The sequence below is a fragment of the Acyrthosiphon pisum genome, chromosome X (assembly GCF_005508785.2).
Source record: "Acyrthosiphon pisum isolate AL4f chromosome X, pea_aphid_22Mar2018_4r6ur, whole genome shotgun sequence".
NCBI classification, from domain to species: domain Eukaryota; kingdom Metazoa; phylum Arthropoda; class Insecta; order Hemiptera; family Aphididae; genus Acyrthosiphon; species Acyrthosiphon pisum.
In genome coordinates, this window is record NC_042493.1 from 745,960 (window position 1) to 766,767 (window position 20,808).

The following is a 20,808-nucleotide window of genomic DNA, read 5'->3' on the forward strand; positions in this document are numbered from 1 at the left end:
CGTTATAACTTATAAGTACCTAATAGATATTATGATATGATTAATTTGGAATTTATTATAGGTACCTATTATAGGTCAATTTTTTTTTAATACCATAGATAAGCTATATAAGTATATATATGTCTAATACATAGACTGATATACCGTCTCCGCTCAGAATCGTTTTTCTTATACAGTGATATTATATCATTGAATTCAAATTTAATACTGTCCATTATACAGTGACCCACTTCTAACCTACTGTACAGCAGAGCGACATCCACTTACCCACCTTTTTTTTTATTATTTTGGGGAGCTTTATAAAATCTTACATAGAAACTATTTTTTTCTCCATAGGTAAGGATTTAGTCTACTGACCTCCCCATCCCCTTCCCCACCAACAAACATTATGTATACACCAATGGTAGGTTAATTATTTACTGGTAGTAAAAATAATGTATCAAATCGTTAATTTTTTCACGTAATATAATATAATAAAATCTATGATGCATTATTGAATAGTATCCATAAAACAGAACCGCCGCCGCATTGAAGGTGCGTCGAAGGTAATCGCGAACAGATGTGACGAAAAGCTTTACGAAAATTTGACGCACCCGCGTTTTATGCATCTCTAAAAACCAACGACCTTTTTGTGAATTTTTTTTATATCCAAACGTTTTTTTTCCGTACCACCGCTATTCACCCAAATGTGTATTATACGTTTATATATGTGTACAAACGGTATATGATTGCTACTACTTTCCGTCGTCCATTTCGCGCCTATTCGAGTGTAATAATAACACGCGTTCGGGAACTCTAGGAGCCCCGAATACTCATACTATGGGATGAGCATGTGTAAAGACGTGCAAAATGAAATTCGTCCAGACATGAACGCATTACCACCGACATAGTATGGGTTACGTTACTGTGGGTTAAAACCCCCGCGAAATACATTAATTTTTAATCAACAAATCGTGCTGCACATGCCTGACATAAAATTGAAGTCACTCCCCACGGGGTTCGATTTTAACAATCTGAAAATGTTTAAAATTATGTTTGAAAAACAAGACTACAGTTTACTCTGTATCGGTCAAGTACTCTCTTAAAACTTTTTAAATTGTATACAACCTATTGCTTTCCTAAAGTAGTAACGTATAATATAATATTGCAGCTACATGATTTATGAACAGATTTGAATTCCTCGTTGAAATCAATGATTGACGTCGGTTAATAGGCGAGCTTGCAATTGTATAACATAACCTATAATATTTCATGGGTTAGACGAATTCGGACTCTAACCAGGCAGATAGATGTGTATTCATTTATACACACACAATGGAACACTTGAATACAATTTCAAGATTATTTTCTTATACAATATTTAATCATATTGCATAATGCATATAAGTACCTAGTGTAGGTACCTACGCATAGGCTTTTAAAAATTTTAATTTTACTTTTAGGTATAGCACTATAGATAATCTGCTAATGTACTATGCTAATAGTATTGTCATTTTAGTGCGTATAGTGCCATATACTGTTGTCAACTCTGAAATATCTATCAACAAAGCATTTTTTAAGACAGATCTAAGTATATTAACGACAAAATAAAAACTGTAGACCATTTGCAAACATTGAAAATATAATGTATATAAGAAACCGTAGTTCATAAAACATTTACCCGACCGTTGAACATCGCAAAATGCTTCGGCGTGTACAACTACTGTATTCTTAGTGATTTGAGTGGTTAGTCGGGAAAGTTTTGTCAATGTTATTGTATATTATACTGTACACAATAGGTTTGACATAAAATAAAAATAATATCCATGTTGAACGTTTTATATTCATATGTAAATACTAAAATACGTGTCTAATGACTCATATATAGATAATAATTTAGCTATAAACATACCAAGAAAATGTCGCCATCTAACTGAAATTCTGTTCTAGTCCGAGTGCCTGCTGCTCTGACAGTATATATTACTATTATTTAAAGTCCATAGGGGTAAGTTTCTAGCATATAATGATTTGTTCACAAAGTATGAGATATTGTGAATATTGTATACACCTATACCTATTTCGTATCACGTTCCTAAATCCAAAAACTCGAGTGAAATAATTCGGCTAGTGTTTCTGCATGTCAAAATATGCACAAAGACAGCCTTTAGCATCAAATCGTATAATATAATTATTGTATATTATTATTTTATTATGAAAAATAGTTTTCTGTAAAAAAACCAGTCTATTATGAGAATTCTCTACGAAATTAATACATAATAATATTATATATTATTAAACATATTAGTAGTTGTACGAATTAAATGCTACAGTTTTATTATTTTTTAAAGATAGCCTTACAGTATAGTTCATACACTTTTCTTTAGACAAATTCTCGAGAGGACTAGAGGAGAGACTTTTCAGTTTTCACTGAGGGCCCTCGAGGAGATTCGACTTTCTTCTTATCCAATGATGTCTACCACCTCACTCGCACTTCGAAAAAAAGTGAGTTGTATCGTCCCGTGCCCCCTCCCTCCAAACAATAAATTATAAAAACAATTCAATCAAATCCATGCCCGAGGTGAGTATTTATCAAAAGCACATCCGCGGCCGTGTCGGAACTTTTGAAAACAAATTTGCCACCAGATCATGAACGATGCAATATGTAGGTACACATAGATATATTTATGTGTAAGGTCGGGGCAACAGATGTCTGAAAAACGCGTATAGGGAGGATCAAGCTGTATAATAATAATAATAATAATAATAACGATTTTCATAAAAAAAACGGGTTAAATCGTCTGTCGGCGGTGACGAGGATATTATATTGCTTTCGGCAGCTAGGGCTCGACCCCGTCATAAAAAAATAAAACACCACCCCTCTCCGTGCGAGTGAAACACTTGAAGACGCAAAAGTTTACACGTCCATCGTCTTGTATATATTTTAATTTCTCAAGTTTCTCCCGTCAACGGTAAAGTTGTAAAGGGATTACCCGACCGACATAAAACACACCACTGCTGTGTTTATCGCGGTACACCCTGCAGATGTATATATATATATATATATATATATATATATATACATATATATTATAGTAAGTACACTGTTAAATTATTATTATATTATTGTTTTTATTATTATAATATTGTATGTACGTGTACGCCAGACAGATTGCGGCTACAGCGTTCGCCGTTCTGTCACTCATTCAGAGATGATGATATAGACACTATATACGCGCGAGTGCTGTGGCATTGTCATAATAATTGTATTATAATCGTCGTGTATCATAATATTATTATCATGAAGTTTATCCCAACTAGGTGCGTATAAGAAACTTTCCGCGGCCGACTGATTCAGTCTTCAACGGGCTACCGCGCGGTTATCGCAAACAATCCACAGTGTTTTGAAACTTAACTTAAAAACTGAAGTGTGAAAACAAAATAATACAAAATTATTATTTAATTTTATTGAATTTCATTTGCATTTACCTAAATAAAACAAAATTCAAATATAAATAAGAATTTAAATTGAGCACCCTGTAAAAGTTCAAGTTCTCTACAAATATGAACTTCATTCACGTTCACACTCTATATTATGTATATGAAATAAGTGATGTCCACGAATATATGAACGTGAACTCAATGAACACCTTTTGTCAGAATAACCTAAAAATATATTCTTATTTTTCTTATTAATATCCAATTTTGTGAAATTTTGAACTTGAAATGCCAATAAAACAGTCATGGCCACGAGTATGATAATTTTAAATTGGTTTATCTAAGTACTCGTTGAGAGGGAGATTGAATTCCTATTAAATTTTGAAGACTTAGGTTGAAGACTTAGGTTGAAAGACTTAGGTAGACTAAGTTGAATATTTTATTGTGTTTTATCTATATTAAAAGTTATTTATACATTTTTGTGAGCTTGAAAAATTATCTCACAATTTATATTTCAAACAGTTTATAAAAAATTAATTGACACGTCATATTTTATTAGTTTTAAATCATTCAAAATAACAAACTATGATGAACCTATTATGTTAAATTTAAAGCTTTTTGACTGAAGAACAAAATATTCTCCTAAGACCTTCAATTCAAAAGCCTAGCAGTTATATAGATGAAAGACCAGGATAATTTTGATTGCTCAGACAGTCCAGTAAGTATCTTGAAAAAGATAAAACCGTATTAACTTTTTTCATGTTATTTTTATCGGAAAATAAAAATGATTCTGCAACATTGAAAATGTATTGGCTTAAGTTGGAAATTAAATTTTTTAATAAGGACTTAGTAGTAGCAGTGATTTTTGGTTGGTGCAAAACGGTTTTTAACGGGATCAAAAATACAATTTTAAGTAACTTACAGCTGAGTAAAGTTAAAAGAGAGTATAATGTATTCCACTTTATAGGACAAAGTTTTTCTCGATATTATAATATATGACTCATATTTTTCTGACTACATCTGGAATCTTAATAATATACTCAAATATTTTGTTTCAAACCTCTCGATAGAAAGTCGATTATAATATTTAATAAATATCACCAAGCATATACAATTATTACAATACCACTCTATTATTCTAGGTAATTTATATTAGTTGGGTTTATATACAAATATGAAATGCTTGAAGTAAATCGTGAATGGTTCTGTAATAATTATTATGCGTAGGTATTAGAGTTATTTAACAAAGAGGTCAGTGGTCACTCTTTAGCTGGCTGATCCAAAGTACCTAGATATCGGTACCTACCCACTGACATTACCGTGACAGTACTCTGTGACATTAGTACATTACCATCGTTAGTTGTTGTAATGTTGTGTAATATTACATACGAAATCATATAAGTACTTGAAGAAATTGATCAAAATAATAATTTGACGTAATGACGCAGCTCAGGTAGGTGCCTATTACTACTGCTTCTAATTCAATTTTAGAGCTAAAAGACTTGTTTGATGTTAAGTACACAAATATCTATGTAGATTGTAGAATAACAACATTTTTGAGAGGATAAACATAATCTAGTTGGATTTGTTCAACATTAACCAGATAATTAACAAAAACTTAACGTAACTCAGTTTAAAACAAGTTTACAGTTTTTTAAGAAGTACCTGAGTTCCTATGTGGATCATATATGTATAATGACATAATGTATATATATATATAAAACCTATAAAGTGTATTCATTTCTGTATAATAATATTTTATCAAGAAACATCACTGAAATTATAATATTACCTATTACTATTCACTATTATTATGTGTGTACCTTCTCTAGATCATTTTCATTAAACTAATCTTTATACATAGTAAATGCCCACCACACATTAACGAATTCAACTCTTTTCTGCAGTAAACGATGTTTTGTAATATTGATGTGTGCAACGTAAATGGATAGGGATAAAACGTCGAAGAAGATAAGTTTTTAACCTTTGCTTGTGGGTAAGATTTAGGAAGTAGTTATACGGATAATTAATATAAATTAGTTATTTTATTACAAATACATTAAAATAACATTATTACTAGGGTCACACCGAATCTTAGGTACCTACATATTATCCGTCTGATCGTATAGAAAGCACCGAGGGAAAAATAATGTACAGATTTGAAAGAGGAATCGTATTTGTTAAAATAGGTATTATAGACCGTATTTGAATTCATATATAATCTTCGATACATTAGAATTGTATAAAAAAAGAAAAAAACGTAATGCATGTATGTATGACCTTCGGATATTTTTTCGCAAAATCATCATTTCTTTTCTTCTTTTTTTTTGCACCCGTGCACAGTTATCCAAGTAAACAGATATTTCAATATTAAAAATGTTTTGAGAGAGAGAGAAAGAGAAAGATTTCTTTTATACACCAACTCACTTATGATCATTTTGATACTTGATATTATTTTGATTAAATATAAAAATATGATTAAAAAATGATATACTTATGTAATTACAAAAATAATAATAACAATATACGTCAAAAGTATTAATTAATAGACCTTATAATATTATATTATCTGTTAACCGTGATAGGGAACGAGTTATTTTAATTAATATTGTATAGACAAAACAATTAATAAGATATTAAAATTAATATTTTAGCTCCACTCAGAATCTAAAATACACTATATTTCGTTGTTACTTGAGTAAACATATCCTAAATATTATTCTGTAATAACTAATATGAAATTTATTTAAAATGTCAACACAAATATTCAACTATTAAAATATATAATAATAGGTATAGTATTGATATTTATTTAATTCGTAGATATATATGTATACACGCATAGTATGGTTCACCATAGTTCATTTTCAATTTAGCCTTTTAGTTCATTATTACTATGATATTATATAGTTTGTTTTAAATATTATGTACAATTTTACATAATTGAGCCAAAAAATGACAAGTTTATCGAATACATTCATACCTTAATAAAAATGTTTGTTTTTTAAATGGTGAAATAAGCAAGTTCTAGAAAACATTTGTTACAAATTTACATTCAAAGTGAAGGTACTCATTTCAAAATAGAAATTTGTAATACCAAACGATATTCCTTAGACAATCTATAATTATTAAAAAATATCGTGATCTATAAGGCCTATACAAAATAATAATAATAATAATAATAATAATAGTCTATAATACCTGTACAAAATTCCTAAAATCAGAATTTGAATAAACACGAAATTGACGAATAATATTGTTGTGGTGAGCATGTTAGCAAGTTAATCACCCTCTATGTATACAAATAATCATCCATTTTATATAATATAATATATTTTTTAATATAGAGCCAACAAACTCTCAAGTCGGATGTTTTCTAATATGATGTATTTATATATAATTTCTATAATATGATATGCACGATAAATTTATATTGTACTACTTTAAAAGTTTTTTGTCAGACACAAACAGAATACGGGGAATGACCGACAGGGTTTTGGATATTAACCACCACACGTAAACTACATACAACTATACTATACGTCTGCTTTTTCAATATTTTTCCAAACATAAAAATCAAATTCCCTAAAGACTAACTTTTATCTAGGACAGCACTGACTGAGAAGTCTCAGTGTATAAACTTTACCTAACTTGGCAAATAAAAACTTTGTGATAAAATAAAATATGTTTCGGGTGTGCCGTGTGTGCATAGAGTAAACGTGAGGATCGGAACATTTCAAATTTCTACAACATTGGTTCAAATTGATCAAGTATTGACGTATACTCAGAATTTAAAAATGAGGTTATTGTAAAGAGGTGGTTTTTTTTTTTAAATAACGATGAGAGTAATTAAGATAAACCATAATATTATATACATTAAATTTAAACAAACAAATTAAGTCTACTGAAAAAAAAATCTTTAAACGTACATGTTTTATAATATTGTTTACAGATTTTAAATTATAACAGATTAACAATATTGAACATTTTTAAATGCCTATAATTAATACATCCACTAATTACATAGGTACATGATATTCAAGTATACTATACAAGATACAACTATTGTACACTTGAGGTGTATTATAATGATCCGACAAATTAAATATATGTGTTGTAATCAATATTTAAACAAAAGACGCTTTGTATAGAAATTTGCACTACAAATCTAGTATACATTTATTTATTTTTTATTTTTAGTCTTAAAAAATATAAATGAAATAATATTTCAATTTTTTTTTTTTGAAAAATTCAAAATAATCAATTTGTAAATCTTATTAGTTTTAGATAAATTGTGATTGTATAAATGTTTGCTCGAGTTAAGTACATATTTTATATTTTAAAATATCATTATTTCTTAGGAGTAAATTAATTTGATAATTAAAATACACTTTTGGAGAATATTGAGATATAATAATAAATTTAAAAAAAAAAACAGTAAATTGTAATGCTATTATTATAAAATAATAGTAGCTACATCTTAAATTATTTACCATCCATAAAATGTTCATGATTTTTTTTTCGTAAGTCTAAACCAGACGTACACCCTGTAAAATACTATTATATATAATATATTATACTACATACGCCTACAGTAGGCCTTAAAAGGAATCGATAAAATAAATAATCTATTTTCGCGTTGACTGTTGAAAATTCGCCGTTCACGAAACAAAAGCAATAAAACACAATCTAATGAGACGTCTGAATTATAAAACGAAAACGGTTTTTTTCTCTTTTTGATAATTTAATTATTTTCGTTTCCCATCGCGCCGCTTCCCGAGTAAATATAAATATAAGGCACGTGCATGTGGAATATACGCCACGTGCAGCTGCCGTTCAAAGAAAAAAAATAAAGGTCTGTCCCATGTCTGAGTTCACTTTGCAGTATACGAAGGAGAAAACAAATCAACCAAAACTGATCATGTACATGAATATTAAAAGAAGATAAAAAGAGGGTACCTATGTAGGTAGGTTCATACATGGTCTTTGTATATATATATATAATATAAATTCGCGTATCTGCAGCCCCAGTGCAGTGCCGGTGGTGCAGTGTATTTGTATACGCACAAAAGCTACCCTCGTACCTATAGCGAGTAATATATATTATATGGTATCGGAAGCGAATTAATTCACCGGGGGGATGATTTTAAATAAATAAATCCACGACCCAGCTCATCAAAGTGACGTAGTATTTGTGTACTGGTCGCCGTTTTAAGCATCGCGGCGGTAATTTAATTAGAGTTCGTAATCCGATCGCTTTGATTTCGTATATTATGCAAATCGAAGAATATCGCCGAGGAAAGCTCAACGATGTAGTATTATCGTGCCGATGAATATTTTTATTATTTTTTTTTTAGAACGATATATTTACACAAAAACACTAATCCCGTTGTCGTTTGTTATTTCACATAACATCATACAATAATGATGAGATAGAAGTGAAATTTTCACTTTCAGTATTAAATTCAATCCTCTTATTATAATTATGATGAAATTTAATTACAATAACGATTTCATAGTTTGAACGTAATTGAATACTTATATAAATTACGGTAATCCAAGTGCCTATCAGAAAAACATAATGTTTTCAAGAACTCGATTGAGCGACGAAATAAAATAATATATTAATTATTAGGTATAATAGGAACTGATTAGGTTATAGGTATTGGTTAGTATAATGACAACTTAGTATTATTACACAATTTTGTTATAATTAAGAGGAAGTGATACCCGCATGTGTTGTCTCCGTCTTACAAGTGCGTAACATAGAAAATTATACGCGAAGCAGAACACGTGTAGCTCCGTTAGTTTAAAAATTGATCTCTTATAAAATCTAAATGTAAGATTATTATCTAGACGACCTCATGGGCTTTTTGTTATATTTTAATTTTAAAGCGAGATATGGGTATTTTTAAATTGTTAATTATTTGTACATTTTAAAGTACTCATAACTCGCTCAAAAATTAAAATTTAATAAAAATATCATGAGGTTGTCTAAATAATAATCTTACCTTTAGATTTTATAAGAGGTCAATTTACTCTAATTTTTAAACTAACAAAGCTACACGTGTTCTGCTTCACGTAGAATTAGCTATGTTACGCACTTGTAAGATGGAGACAACACATGCGGGTATCACGTCCTCTTAAACGAACTGGTAATAAGGGTTGGCTTCGTTTCTAAACTCAGCAGTCATAATATATTATTTTTTAGGTAGCCAGTAGTCCACGAAAATGTCTGCATACAACAGATATAGTTCACTGCAGTTCGGGCACGATTGCTGCAACAATTTACCATCAAACGTCACTTTACGTCAAATCTACATTTTCAGATCTTTATACTTTAGGGTGAGTCAGGTGGGGGTAGAATTAAAGCGACATGATTTTATGTCGTTATTATAAATAACCAAAAAAATCTGTTAGCATAATATTATCATATTAAAGTATCATATTTGTGGCCTCTATTATCCAACTACCTACTGTAAACATTGAACATTGGTTTTCAATTTTTATTTTTTTACTCAAATATGTATCCTCCACTTTACCCTTTGTTCGGTTAAATTGTTGTCGTGATGGCATGTTTCGCATAATGTATTTCGCAATATTATTATCCTCGACCCAAATTCGCTGCAATCGTTTTCGCCGTTCAATTTCCACGCGTTGTCTGTCTGTACATCGACTAGTATTTTTCAATTTAATGTTTTCATCGCCGCTAAACACTCACATTATCTGCTAAATATTTATATAATAAAATATTTATACTTATTCATCCATTGTTTTGTTTTGTTGACGATTGAATGTTTTGATGTTGCGGATTCGGTTAAAACAACATAACTTATTATAACTTAACTTATTACCTATTTATGAAGAACTTGCACTGTGTGAAGAATTAAGAAGGATCACCTTGCAATTCGAAATTTTAGACTATTTGGCAGAATTTTAAAGCATTTGAATTTAAATATATTAAAAATAACTTAATTTTTTTTTCTTATAAATTTATGATGAAATACCGGAATACATACTATATTAATGTTATGTTTTTATATTTTTTATCCATGTAAATATACTAAATACTTTTACACTAATAAAAATATTATTTGTGAGAGAAAAAAATTACTTCTGTACTTATAATCTGCCCCAGAAGATATTGTTTTTTACATTTTCGCCCAAATCCAAAAATCCATTTAATTTTTTTAATTAAATGTGTAAGTAAAAGTGAATACGTTTTGTACATGGAATACTGATTTTGGTGTTCTTTTGTGGCACCCTATCCATACTGAGCAGTAATTAAAGTGATTTGAGATAAAATATATTTTGTTCTCATGAAATTATAAAAATGTATTACATTTTGCTTGAGTGTGAACGTATGTTCGATAATGACTGCTTATCAAAACCACGTGTGTACGAATGGGCATCACGTTTCGCATCAGGTCGAGAATCAACGCAAGACGATGCAAGGTCAGGTGCCCCTAAAATCGTGCACACTAAGCAAAATGTCGAACGTTTTAGTGTGTTGGTGCGAACAAATCGACGCCTCACAGTCCGAATGATGTCTAGTGAACTCGGTATCAATAAAGAAACCGTTCGCCAGATGTTACACGGTGATTTATTGATGCCAAAAATGGTTGGGTTCTTCACCATGACAATGCGTTTGCACACACATCATTAAAAGTTCAACAGTTTTTGACCAGTAGGAACATAACAACGCTCCCCACCCCCGTACAGCTCTGATCGGGCTCCACTGGACTTCTGGCTATTTCCAAAGTTAAAGGAACCAATGAAAGGACATCACTATGAGGATTTTGAAGACATTAAACGTGCCGTAACGATGGTGTTGAAGAGTTTAACTTCTGGAGACTTCCAGGAGTGCTTCCAGAAATGGGAAGAACGCTGGACCAAGTGTGTTAGACTCAGAGGAGAGTACAGTGAAAGCATGGGTGCATAAATCATTGTAAATATTAAATAAATGTTTTAAAATTAATAAATTCTTGTTATTTAGTTGCCACACCTCGTATCTAACTACCTACTGGTAAAAAAATGTTCTTTACAAGTATTTAACAAGTTAGGTTTATTCATGGATAAAATAAACTCCTGACTGACTCGTTGCGACGGTCATTCGCTAGGCAGTTACAAAATTTAAAATATTGTGCATATAAGCACTAATAGGTATTGCCATAATAATAATCATCATCATCATCATTATCATCATCATCATAGGTACGCCATATCGAAACCATGATAAATAATTGCTTCAAAAAACCATTTTTACCTAAACCCGGTTGGTTGTTTAATGTTTGTAAGACTTTTTTTTTTAAATTTTAAGTGATCGTAAAAAAAATATAAAAATATAAGTACCTAATAAAATATATTTTAATATTTTATCCAAAGCAATAAATGTCGTGCGAGTGACTTATTATTTATACTATACGAAATTTGTTATAGTTTTAATAATATCAGTATATCACCGTAAACTGATCAATTATATTGAAATCAAAAATGAATCATTGTGAGGTTAAAATATAATTCACAGTTATAATTGAAATTATTTTTTTATGGAAACCATAGAAAAAAAATATATTATGAAAATTACGATGTTCGATGCATCATATGCTAAATAACTGTTACATTCTTGTATATAACTCATCGACCATCGTTTATACCATAAGGGGCCCACCTCGATAATACTGTTAATTTTAGTTTAAAATATGACCTAAAGTCTTGACAAAATTGAAATTAGTGGACTTTGTTCGATTTTAACTCTGAAAAAATATTTGAATACAGCAGTAGAAATATGTCCACACGGTGAACACATTGAACAAAGCATAGTATAATGTTATTTAATTTTTAACCGTAATCGAAAATTTGAAAATACGGGTTTATCAAATAGGCAAATATAAATTCGACAACTTTTGTCTATAATATTATATATACAACGGCGTGTCACGTGTGGAAGGCCTAGTTCAAGAAAACACGAAAAACAAACTGAATTAGTTGCAATTAATAATTTATTTATTTATCTCTAAGTAGGTATTAAGATATCCTTTAAATTATTAAACTTTATATAAATTACATTGAGGTATATTATTTCGACTTCAAATAAACAAGTAAAGACAAGTTACAGGGGATTGTACAAACTTTAACCAGCGTATAATAATTTGTCGAAAATCGGAAAGAAATGCGTACTCTTTCAACTTTTCCATTAGCAATACCTCCAGAATCTTGACCAAGAATGTTTCATTCGACGAAAGTGTAGAAACACGGAGTTTTTTCGAGAGGTGACATTATTAACTTTTCAAACTATATATCTTCAGATAATATTTTAGAGTTTTACATTTGTTTTATAAGTTACGACCCTTAATTATATTGGTCCACGTTACGTTAATATTACAATTTAACACAAAATACTATTCTCATTTTTTTTTTTGTACATTGCTATTTTCAGTCATAGCCTTTAATTAACTAACCGAATTTCAATTAAGTGAGTTTTGAATTGTAATATTGCATGTTGACTGCAAAATTATATGCCTTTAGTGCAAATATCTATGTTATTACCTACGCTTTTATGAAAATATTTCATTGAAAAAAGATATACCTATCAAAAAAGGACTACCTACCTACTTCTAATACTGCAAATAGGTATTATAATATCTATTTCTCCGTATCCCTGATTTAGTATTCATTATATTTTATGCATTGTTAGAACTCTAGAATATTCTAAAATTATTTTTTTTTTTAAATGTTCACATTTTCACTTGACAAAATATTCGTCTGAAAAATTATCGAACGTCAAATTTAAAAATCAGTCTTAACACCTCTGGTTTCTAACAAGACTATTATTTTATAGATAGGTAATTTATTTTTATTTACTTATTATTGCGTATAAATAAAAAAGAGTAACTTATAAAATTCGAATTTAAAAAACAATGAAGGTTAAACGTGCTCATATTTTTAAAATATTATTATTATCTATTATCGTTCACCTTTTTAACATTTATATGACTAATCTTATTGATAACGAACTGCAGTAGTCATATTATATACATGTAATTTATTTTCAAAGTATGAGCCAAAGCCAAAAAGGAAACTTATCTTATTTAAAGTTTATTATAACGATCATGAGTGACGGCTAAATTATGCATTTATGCGTATGACGTGTCATTATGCCATTTTGACGTGTACCTACCTACTGCAGCAGGTATCTCGCCCCGTCCATCCTCGTCAAAAACTATTATAAGATGATTTTAATATTATTAAATATTTTAAATGATCATTGCCTCAGCCACATACCAAATAACGTATTTAAATATATTTTTATCGATAATTAAAATTATTGTGTTATCAAATATTATACAGACTGATAAACAAAAAGGTATAGGTAGTAGTAGGTTATAAACAACATTGTTGAGTTAGCTAAAATTTGTTGCTAATTAAAACGATTTTTTTAATTTTAGATGGAGTAAACATAACGCAGGGTGTTAAATGTTAATAAATTCGGTAATACATCGTTTCTGCCAAAAATATAATAATATATACAATTTTGCCGTGACATAATACAATTTGATATTATTATATAATATTATTTTCATTTTGGAAAAAAAATTAAAAAAAAATTAAAACATATCGTTTCAACTAAAATTGTACCATTTGACACTATTTTTTGTACGCAAAGGGTCATTTTTATATTATTATCAGAGACGTAAGTCGAAAAAAAAGAGGGGAAAATTGAGATAAATATAATTTAATCGCCGTATATGCGTATCATAATATAGAAGAGGAGTCTAAACGGTTGTTTTGTATTCTTCAAACGCGATCGCGTTATTATTTCTTGATGCTTTTTGCACTTAATCGTTGGAAAAAAACGAAGTAGAAAAAAAATACGAAGGAGAGAAAGAAAACGACGTCGTCCCCCCACCACCGCCACTAAATCATCCGATGGGGGAAAAAACTTAAGGCCTTCTTTTGAATTACATCTCGTTTCGTATATAATGTAATACACTCGGTGCGTTTAAAACGGACGTCGTTATTTAATATCACACACAAATATACGAACAATAAATGAATACCTCGTGTCGTATATACCTACATATTGTATGAAGCTGGGCCTTTAGGATGACTTTTATTTCGTCGCCACACTGCGAGCTCCGGCGTCATGGTAAATTCTATTTTACATTAATTTCCTTTGGTAATATTGAAATATACAAACCATTATTATATTGGCGGGACCGTTGTCGGTGGCGGTGAACAATGTGAAACGGTTACGACTTCAAAACAACGCTATAGGTAGGTAATGTACGTTTATAAAACGCTATAGATACGAGGTGTAACAGAATGACCAGACTAATGAAATCACTTCTGTCCTAATCAAATTTTAAGAATATTTTATTTAAATTTTATAGACGCTTGCACTAAAATTAGGTACCAACTTGTTTCACTAACATAAAATTGTTTATTTGTTAGTACTGAAGGATCATGTATAGGTAATCTAATCAGTTTTATCCAATTGATTAACTATGTCACCTGAAAATAATACATGACTTGTATCTATATGAAAAAAAAAACATAGGTAGGTATAGGTTACCGTGCTTCGATTACCATGCTCACATAACTAATAAAACATTACCTATATAAGTAGTGAGAGAAAACAATATAAAAAAACATCACCTACCTTTTTTCGCTCTTCGGTCTTCAGGAATCATATTTATAATTATAAATATTTAAAATATTTAAAATTATATTATACAGCTAGCGTCTCACCAGTGCCAGCCTCCATCATACTTTAATTAAAATATAGTTATTATGCTCCCCTTACAACCTGCATCTTAGCTTTTGAGATATTTTACATTTACAAAACTGGTGAACATGAGTAGTATGTACCTACTTTGAAGATCTTAAAACCAATATTAACTCTGTAATATATATTTCGACCAGTACCGATTAACGATTTTAATTTATGAAAATGTCATCAATTAATGTGATAATATTGTGTAATTTAGGTAAACAAGAAAATACTATGAACAATACTAGTAGGTATTTATTCAAAACAAAAATAATATAACACCAAATTTTGTATATTATGTTACCTATATGATATACTTATAAAATATTTTAAGGTTTATGATCTTTATAAAGAATATGTTAAGTATATAATAAAAAAAAGGTGGACAAGTGGGAACCGCTCTGCTGTACAGTAGTTGTCGATCATGTCGTTGTAATGGATGTGTTACATATTTTGAATTCAATTATAAATTATTGCATACGAAAAACGATTCTGAAAGGGGATGTTGTGTCATCCTAGCTTACTTAAATAAATAATCAAATTCAATAGTTTAAAAAAAAATAATAAAAATCGAAAATATCTCATGGGTATAAATTGAATAACTTTCCAGTGAACTTTTTTTTTTTTGTTAAAACCTTCCCTCAATTAAATTTCTAATATTAGCTTTGAAAAGAAAAACTTTTATAAATTTCTAACTGAAATATAATTTACAAGATTTGAAAAATTTTAAAAATGTCTCATGGCTTTAGGTAGCTCAAAAAGAATCAAAATAGTTTAAAAATTATACCATGTAGAAAATGCTAATATAAATATTTGGTGAACATTTTAAGAGTCTACGGTTATTCGTTTTTGAATTACAAACAAAATATCAAAAATCGACAGATGAAAATTCGTTAATTTACTGGTGAAAATCTAATATCGTAAACATTTTAATGTCAAATGCTCATAAGAATTTGGGATATCTTCTATTAAAATGTCTAATGTTAGCTATGGAAAGAAAAACTTTAATGCATTTCTTAATGATAATTACTTTAAAAATTGTCAATGAATTATGTTAAAATTTTAACTATATACATATATAAAAAATAATCGTGCATATTATATTGAACCTTTAATGTTTTTTGACTTTCTATTTAAAGAAACTTATGAGGAACCTTCCATTATTGTATGCAACTTATTGTTGTTATTATTGCGAGTTGTGACTTATGACTCTCTGGAAAACTGGATGGACATCACCTACAGCATATTACCAATGCGAATTTTTCCAATGCTAAGCGTCGCGTCTTTCTGGATATAGATTATTTTCTGCAATATTTGCAGTGTTAGTTGGGGTTGGTACTTGGTATTGAGAGGAGAAGGGTTTTGCATACATGGGACTAGAATCTCCGACTTGTATTTGAATAATATATATTGTCACAATATGGCTGTTATAACTTTTCTTTAGTTGTGCCCACGAAATAATATCGAGATGTAGTTAAGGGTACGTGTTCACCAAGTTTCGTATATATTATATTCATACAATTTATGTACGAAACATATTCTATTTCAAACTCTCGATACCTACAAATTGAATTATAATAACGAAGGGCGCAAATGATTAATAAAGCATGGCGCGCGGCATTAATAATGGAAATTATTTGAGTAGATGGCTCGGGTATTACAAGTCTTGTACCATTATCAAATTAACGGTGACAATTTTTTTCGGGTTGTTAGCATTTTATAAGCTCTACTACGATTATAATAAGTCACGATAACAATAATAATACCAGTGTACAGTATCAATAATAATTGTGTATCAAAATGTATTATGTTCACGTTTGTTACTCCAAACATATTTAAACGTTTGTATAATAAGTCTATAGTGATAATATTATGTTGTTGGTACCTAGGTAATTGGATAAGCATTTGGTAACTAACTATTATAGGTCTTACGCATTTTAGGAGCACCGTGGTAAAATAGATCATAACTATTTCGTTCTATTTTACAATCACTTGTTAGATAGGTATATAATATTATTTTTATTTCATTCGACTATTTTCAATGTTTGCGGTGGACTGTATTTTTACTGGACATCGAAATGTTCCAACGATGCCAGTTATTAGTAATACATAATGAATACTGTTACTAGTGTTATTATTAAATTTTAATTACATCATATATTACATCATATATAAAAAAAACTATTTTAATGTTTACTTTATTTTAATTTACATTTTTTCCACACAAAACTCTATTATTTTTATTGAGTAAGAACTTTTGGTAACACATATACCTGAAAGATGTTTGTTCATTTTTCCGTATAAATGACAATAACTAATAAAAAAATAACAATAATAATGAATAACTAGGTAGGTATGTAGGTAGGTATACATAATATAATGTTTAAGTTTAAAAAAAATGTTAATTAACAACATGTTAGGAGATAATATTATTAATAGAGATGGGCTTCCGGAATGTTGACTGCCCTTCCATGTAGTTTTAAATTCGGCATTGTTTGAAAATGACGTTAAGGAGCTAAATAAGATTTTCCATGGAACTCTTTGGGAAACGTTAATTTTCTATCAATCCTTTTTAGACGATGATTTATTTATTTTTTTATTTATGATTATATAAAAGTAGTATGTATAATATACAAATATCAAATGCTAAAATTGCTCCCATAGGGTTATAATAATGGATTATAAATTATTATGTTCCACTTTCTATTTTGTATTTTTATTCTCGAAAATTGAAAAAAAAAATCGATTATTATTAAACAAGACGTCATATACATAATGCTATATTATTATGATAAAACTACAAAAATGGACCAACCTACCCCACTCCCTCCGAAGTTCGAATCAAACGAACGGACATTAATTGAAAGTCGAAATGTAATTTGATTTGCGGTAAAGGAAAATATATACCGAAAAATATCAATCTCAAAACTATTAATGTTACTAAAAACACCATAGACTTATAACATACTTATATATTATAAGTATATGAAAAATATACAACTTTCAAAAGTGTTTCAACGAGCTTGTAATAATATTTCATTTTGATGTGATTTTATTTTTCACAAAGAAGCCAACCAAATTCTGCATGGACGCCAACAATTAAATGACAAAAGTATAAAATATGAATTTATTTAATTGTAATTCCGGTGCCGAAAGTCAGCTGTAACTTATTATACTCTGCGTATACGTTGGGTGTACCTACCCGACAATAATTATACCCTGCCGATGCAACCGTAGAATAAAAATGTTAATTGATTCAAATCGCTTTAAAAACCAAAATTATATTATATTGTATATGCCTACCTCTAGTATAGGCGTGTGGTTAAACCATACATTTTTTTTCATATATATTATATTTCATTCTATACATTGATGTGTAAAATATATCTTTCTTAAGAAGAAATATTGAGATTATGTAAACTACTCCAAAATGTATGTTACCATCACGATATTTAAAACATTATGCGATAAATCTTTGTGATTTTCCTGGTCGATTTAAGACCGTCGTCGATGTTAGTTAAAAGTACAAGTAGTTCACCACTTAGCCGACACTCGTAAATAATAATGTTTTTCTAATTATAGATAAGAAATATTTCGTTCACAATTTTGGATAAAATATAACTTTTCTAATCACATGATTATAGACTGCGTTCCCTTATTCGATTAAAGAACAATTAAAAATATTTTGATGTGCGAGAATCCGAGCTGAACATTGGACTTATTATCATTGATATTGACTACGTTTGTACGCGGGGGCCTATTAAGACGACAAGTATCAAAAATTCATTCGAAAGGGCATATGATAACAAATAGTTCCTCCCGAACGAAACAGCTCGTTTATTCTAAGCGCGGTTAAAATTGTTCGGGAAAATAACTTTGAAACGATTCTTTTGTCGACCTTGAAAAGAAATTTAAGTTAACAATGGAAAGTTAAAATAAAATCTATCTCTGCCCATTTACGTGTTGAATTTAGGAAGAAAAATGTAATACAATCCATGTATATTGAAATTCCACGATGATTAAAAATATTACCTGTGTTTTATTGTGCTACCTAGTAATTAAATACGGATTGAATAACAATAAAGGAATGACAACACATCTTGTCAACGTGAATGAAGGCACGATCATTAAAAATTTACGTGAAATATGAAAATCCACCCGAAAATTGAAGAAAATAAAATATTTTTTTTGGTTATTTAGTAATAATAAGACTTTTTGGTATTATCAAGAATAAAATGTTATTTTTTTTCTTGTGACGGGTATTTTTCATCTTCTTTAAATTATGTCAATATATGCGTACCTATGCGTTGTATATATTATTATTTCTTGTGATATTTTATTTGCCTTCCCGGAGTATTTCTCAGAACGGCCTATTTCCAATCTTTTTGATGGAAACGTTGTATAATAAAGTGTACCTATACCCCAAAAAAGTAATGTTTGTGTATAAATAATTTTTATTCAAAAAGGTATTAATTCCGGATACATTACCTTAACCTTTTCATATTATATAACTTTGATACATTTTAACAATAAAAGTGAACATATTTCGTGAAATACATGAATGCTCACATCTCTGAAAGGGGATTTCTATTATATTTAGAGTTTGAAAAGATCTTTTTACTAACTATATCTGAATTTTTTTTTTTTTTGTGAAAATGATGATAAAAATAACGTTTTTATAATAACAAGCCAAGTTTATAACTGTAAATCTTATTTAGAATAATATTGTAAACACATTATTGACGATGATAACAACTTTGAGATTCGACTGCAAAATAATATTACCAGTGTCATTTAACAAAATTTATTTCTGAATATAAATGTAGTTTCCATCAAAATAGGATATTTTAAAGTTGGCCATTAGAACGGTATATCCACTGTTTGGCAAGAGTTGTGCATTGTCATATTATTATAAAATGTTAAAAAAAATTCTAAGCTCATGAAGTTATAATTTAAGAAGATAAGGGTGAAGTAATGAGGGAAACTCAGAGAAGAGAAAACGTCGTAACATAATCGGAATTTATTTTTTTTAAATATTTTGATTCGCGTATGGATATTGGGGCATAAAAGAAAACCAAATATACGTGTACCGGAATTTTTTTTGTTTCCAAATTTCGACAGTTAGACGATCAACAAGACCAAAAAAAAAAATTGTAAAAACCAAATTTTCATTTACTATATTTTGTTTTTTTTTTACAAACATTTCGTTATTATTATTTTTTTTTAATTATAATATTAGGTATACATAATACTCGATAAAAGGTTCATAAATCGGACTCTCGCGATAAACTACGTGACTCACGATGACGGTAATCGTGTGTTGGAAATCGACCCGCGATTTTACAGTGATTATAATATTGATATTATTACGTAGGTACTCACCGATCTCGAAACACTCGGCGCAGCGGCGAATACGGCGAGGACCGTTGCGATCGCGACCATCCGTTGTCGGAACGTACCCATGGCTCTGCTGTTGCTGGTGCTGTGCTGTACGGATGTGTATCAGTGGTGGTGTCCGTGGAATGACTGCGAGCACGGTCGGTGGTCGGCGGCGGCAAGCGAGATAAGACCGCGTCGGGGGCGGTTCGGCGGGGTCGCGCGCAGAGGGTGGATGGCAGGCG

General features: G+C 29.6%; 1 protein-coding gene across 1 annotated transcript in view; it reads right to left on the bottom strand.

Moving 5' to 3' along the window:
• The window catches only part of LOC100163607 (mucin-22), a 300,159-nt gene extending 279,419 nt beyond the window's left edge, over nucleotides 1–20,740 (bottom strand). The window contains exon 1 of the mRNA XM_029485815.1: nucleotides 20,570–20,740. Coding sequence (XP_029341675.1) covers nucleotides 20,570–20,650 — 81 coding nt within the window. The 5' untranslated portion in view covers nucleotides 20,651–20,740. The remainder of the gene's footprint in view (nucleotides 1–20,569) is intronic.
• Nucleotides 20,741–20,808: the final 68 nt, after the last annotated feature.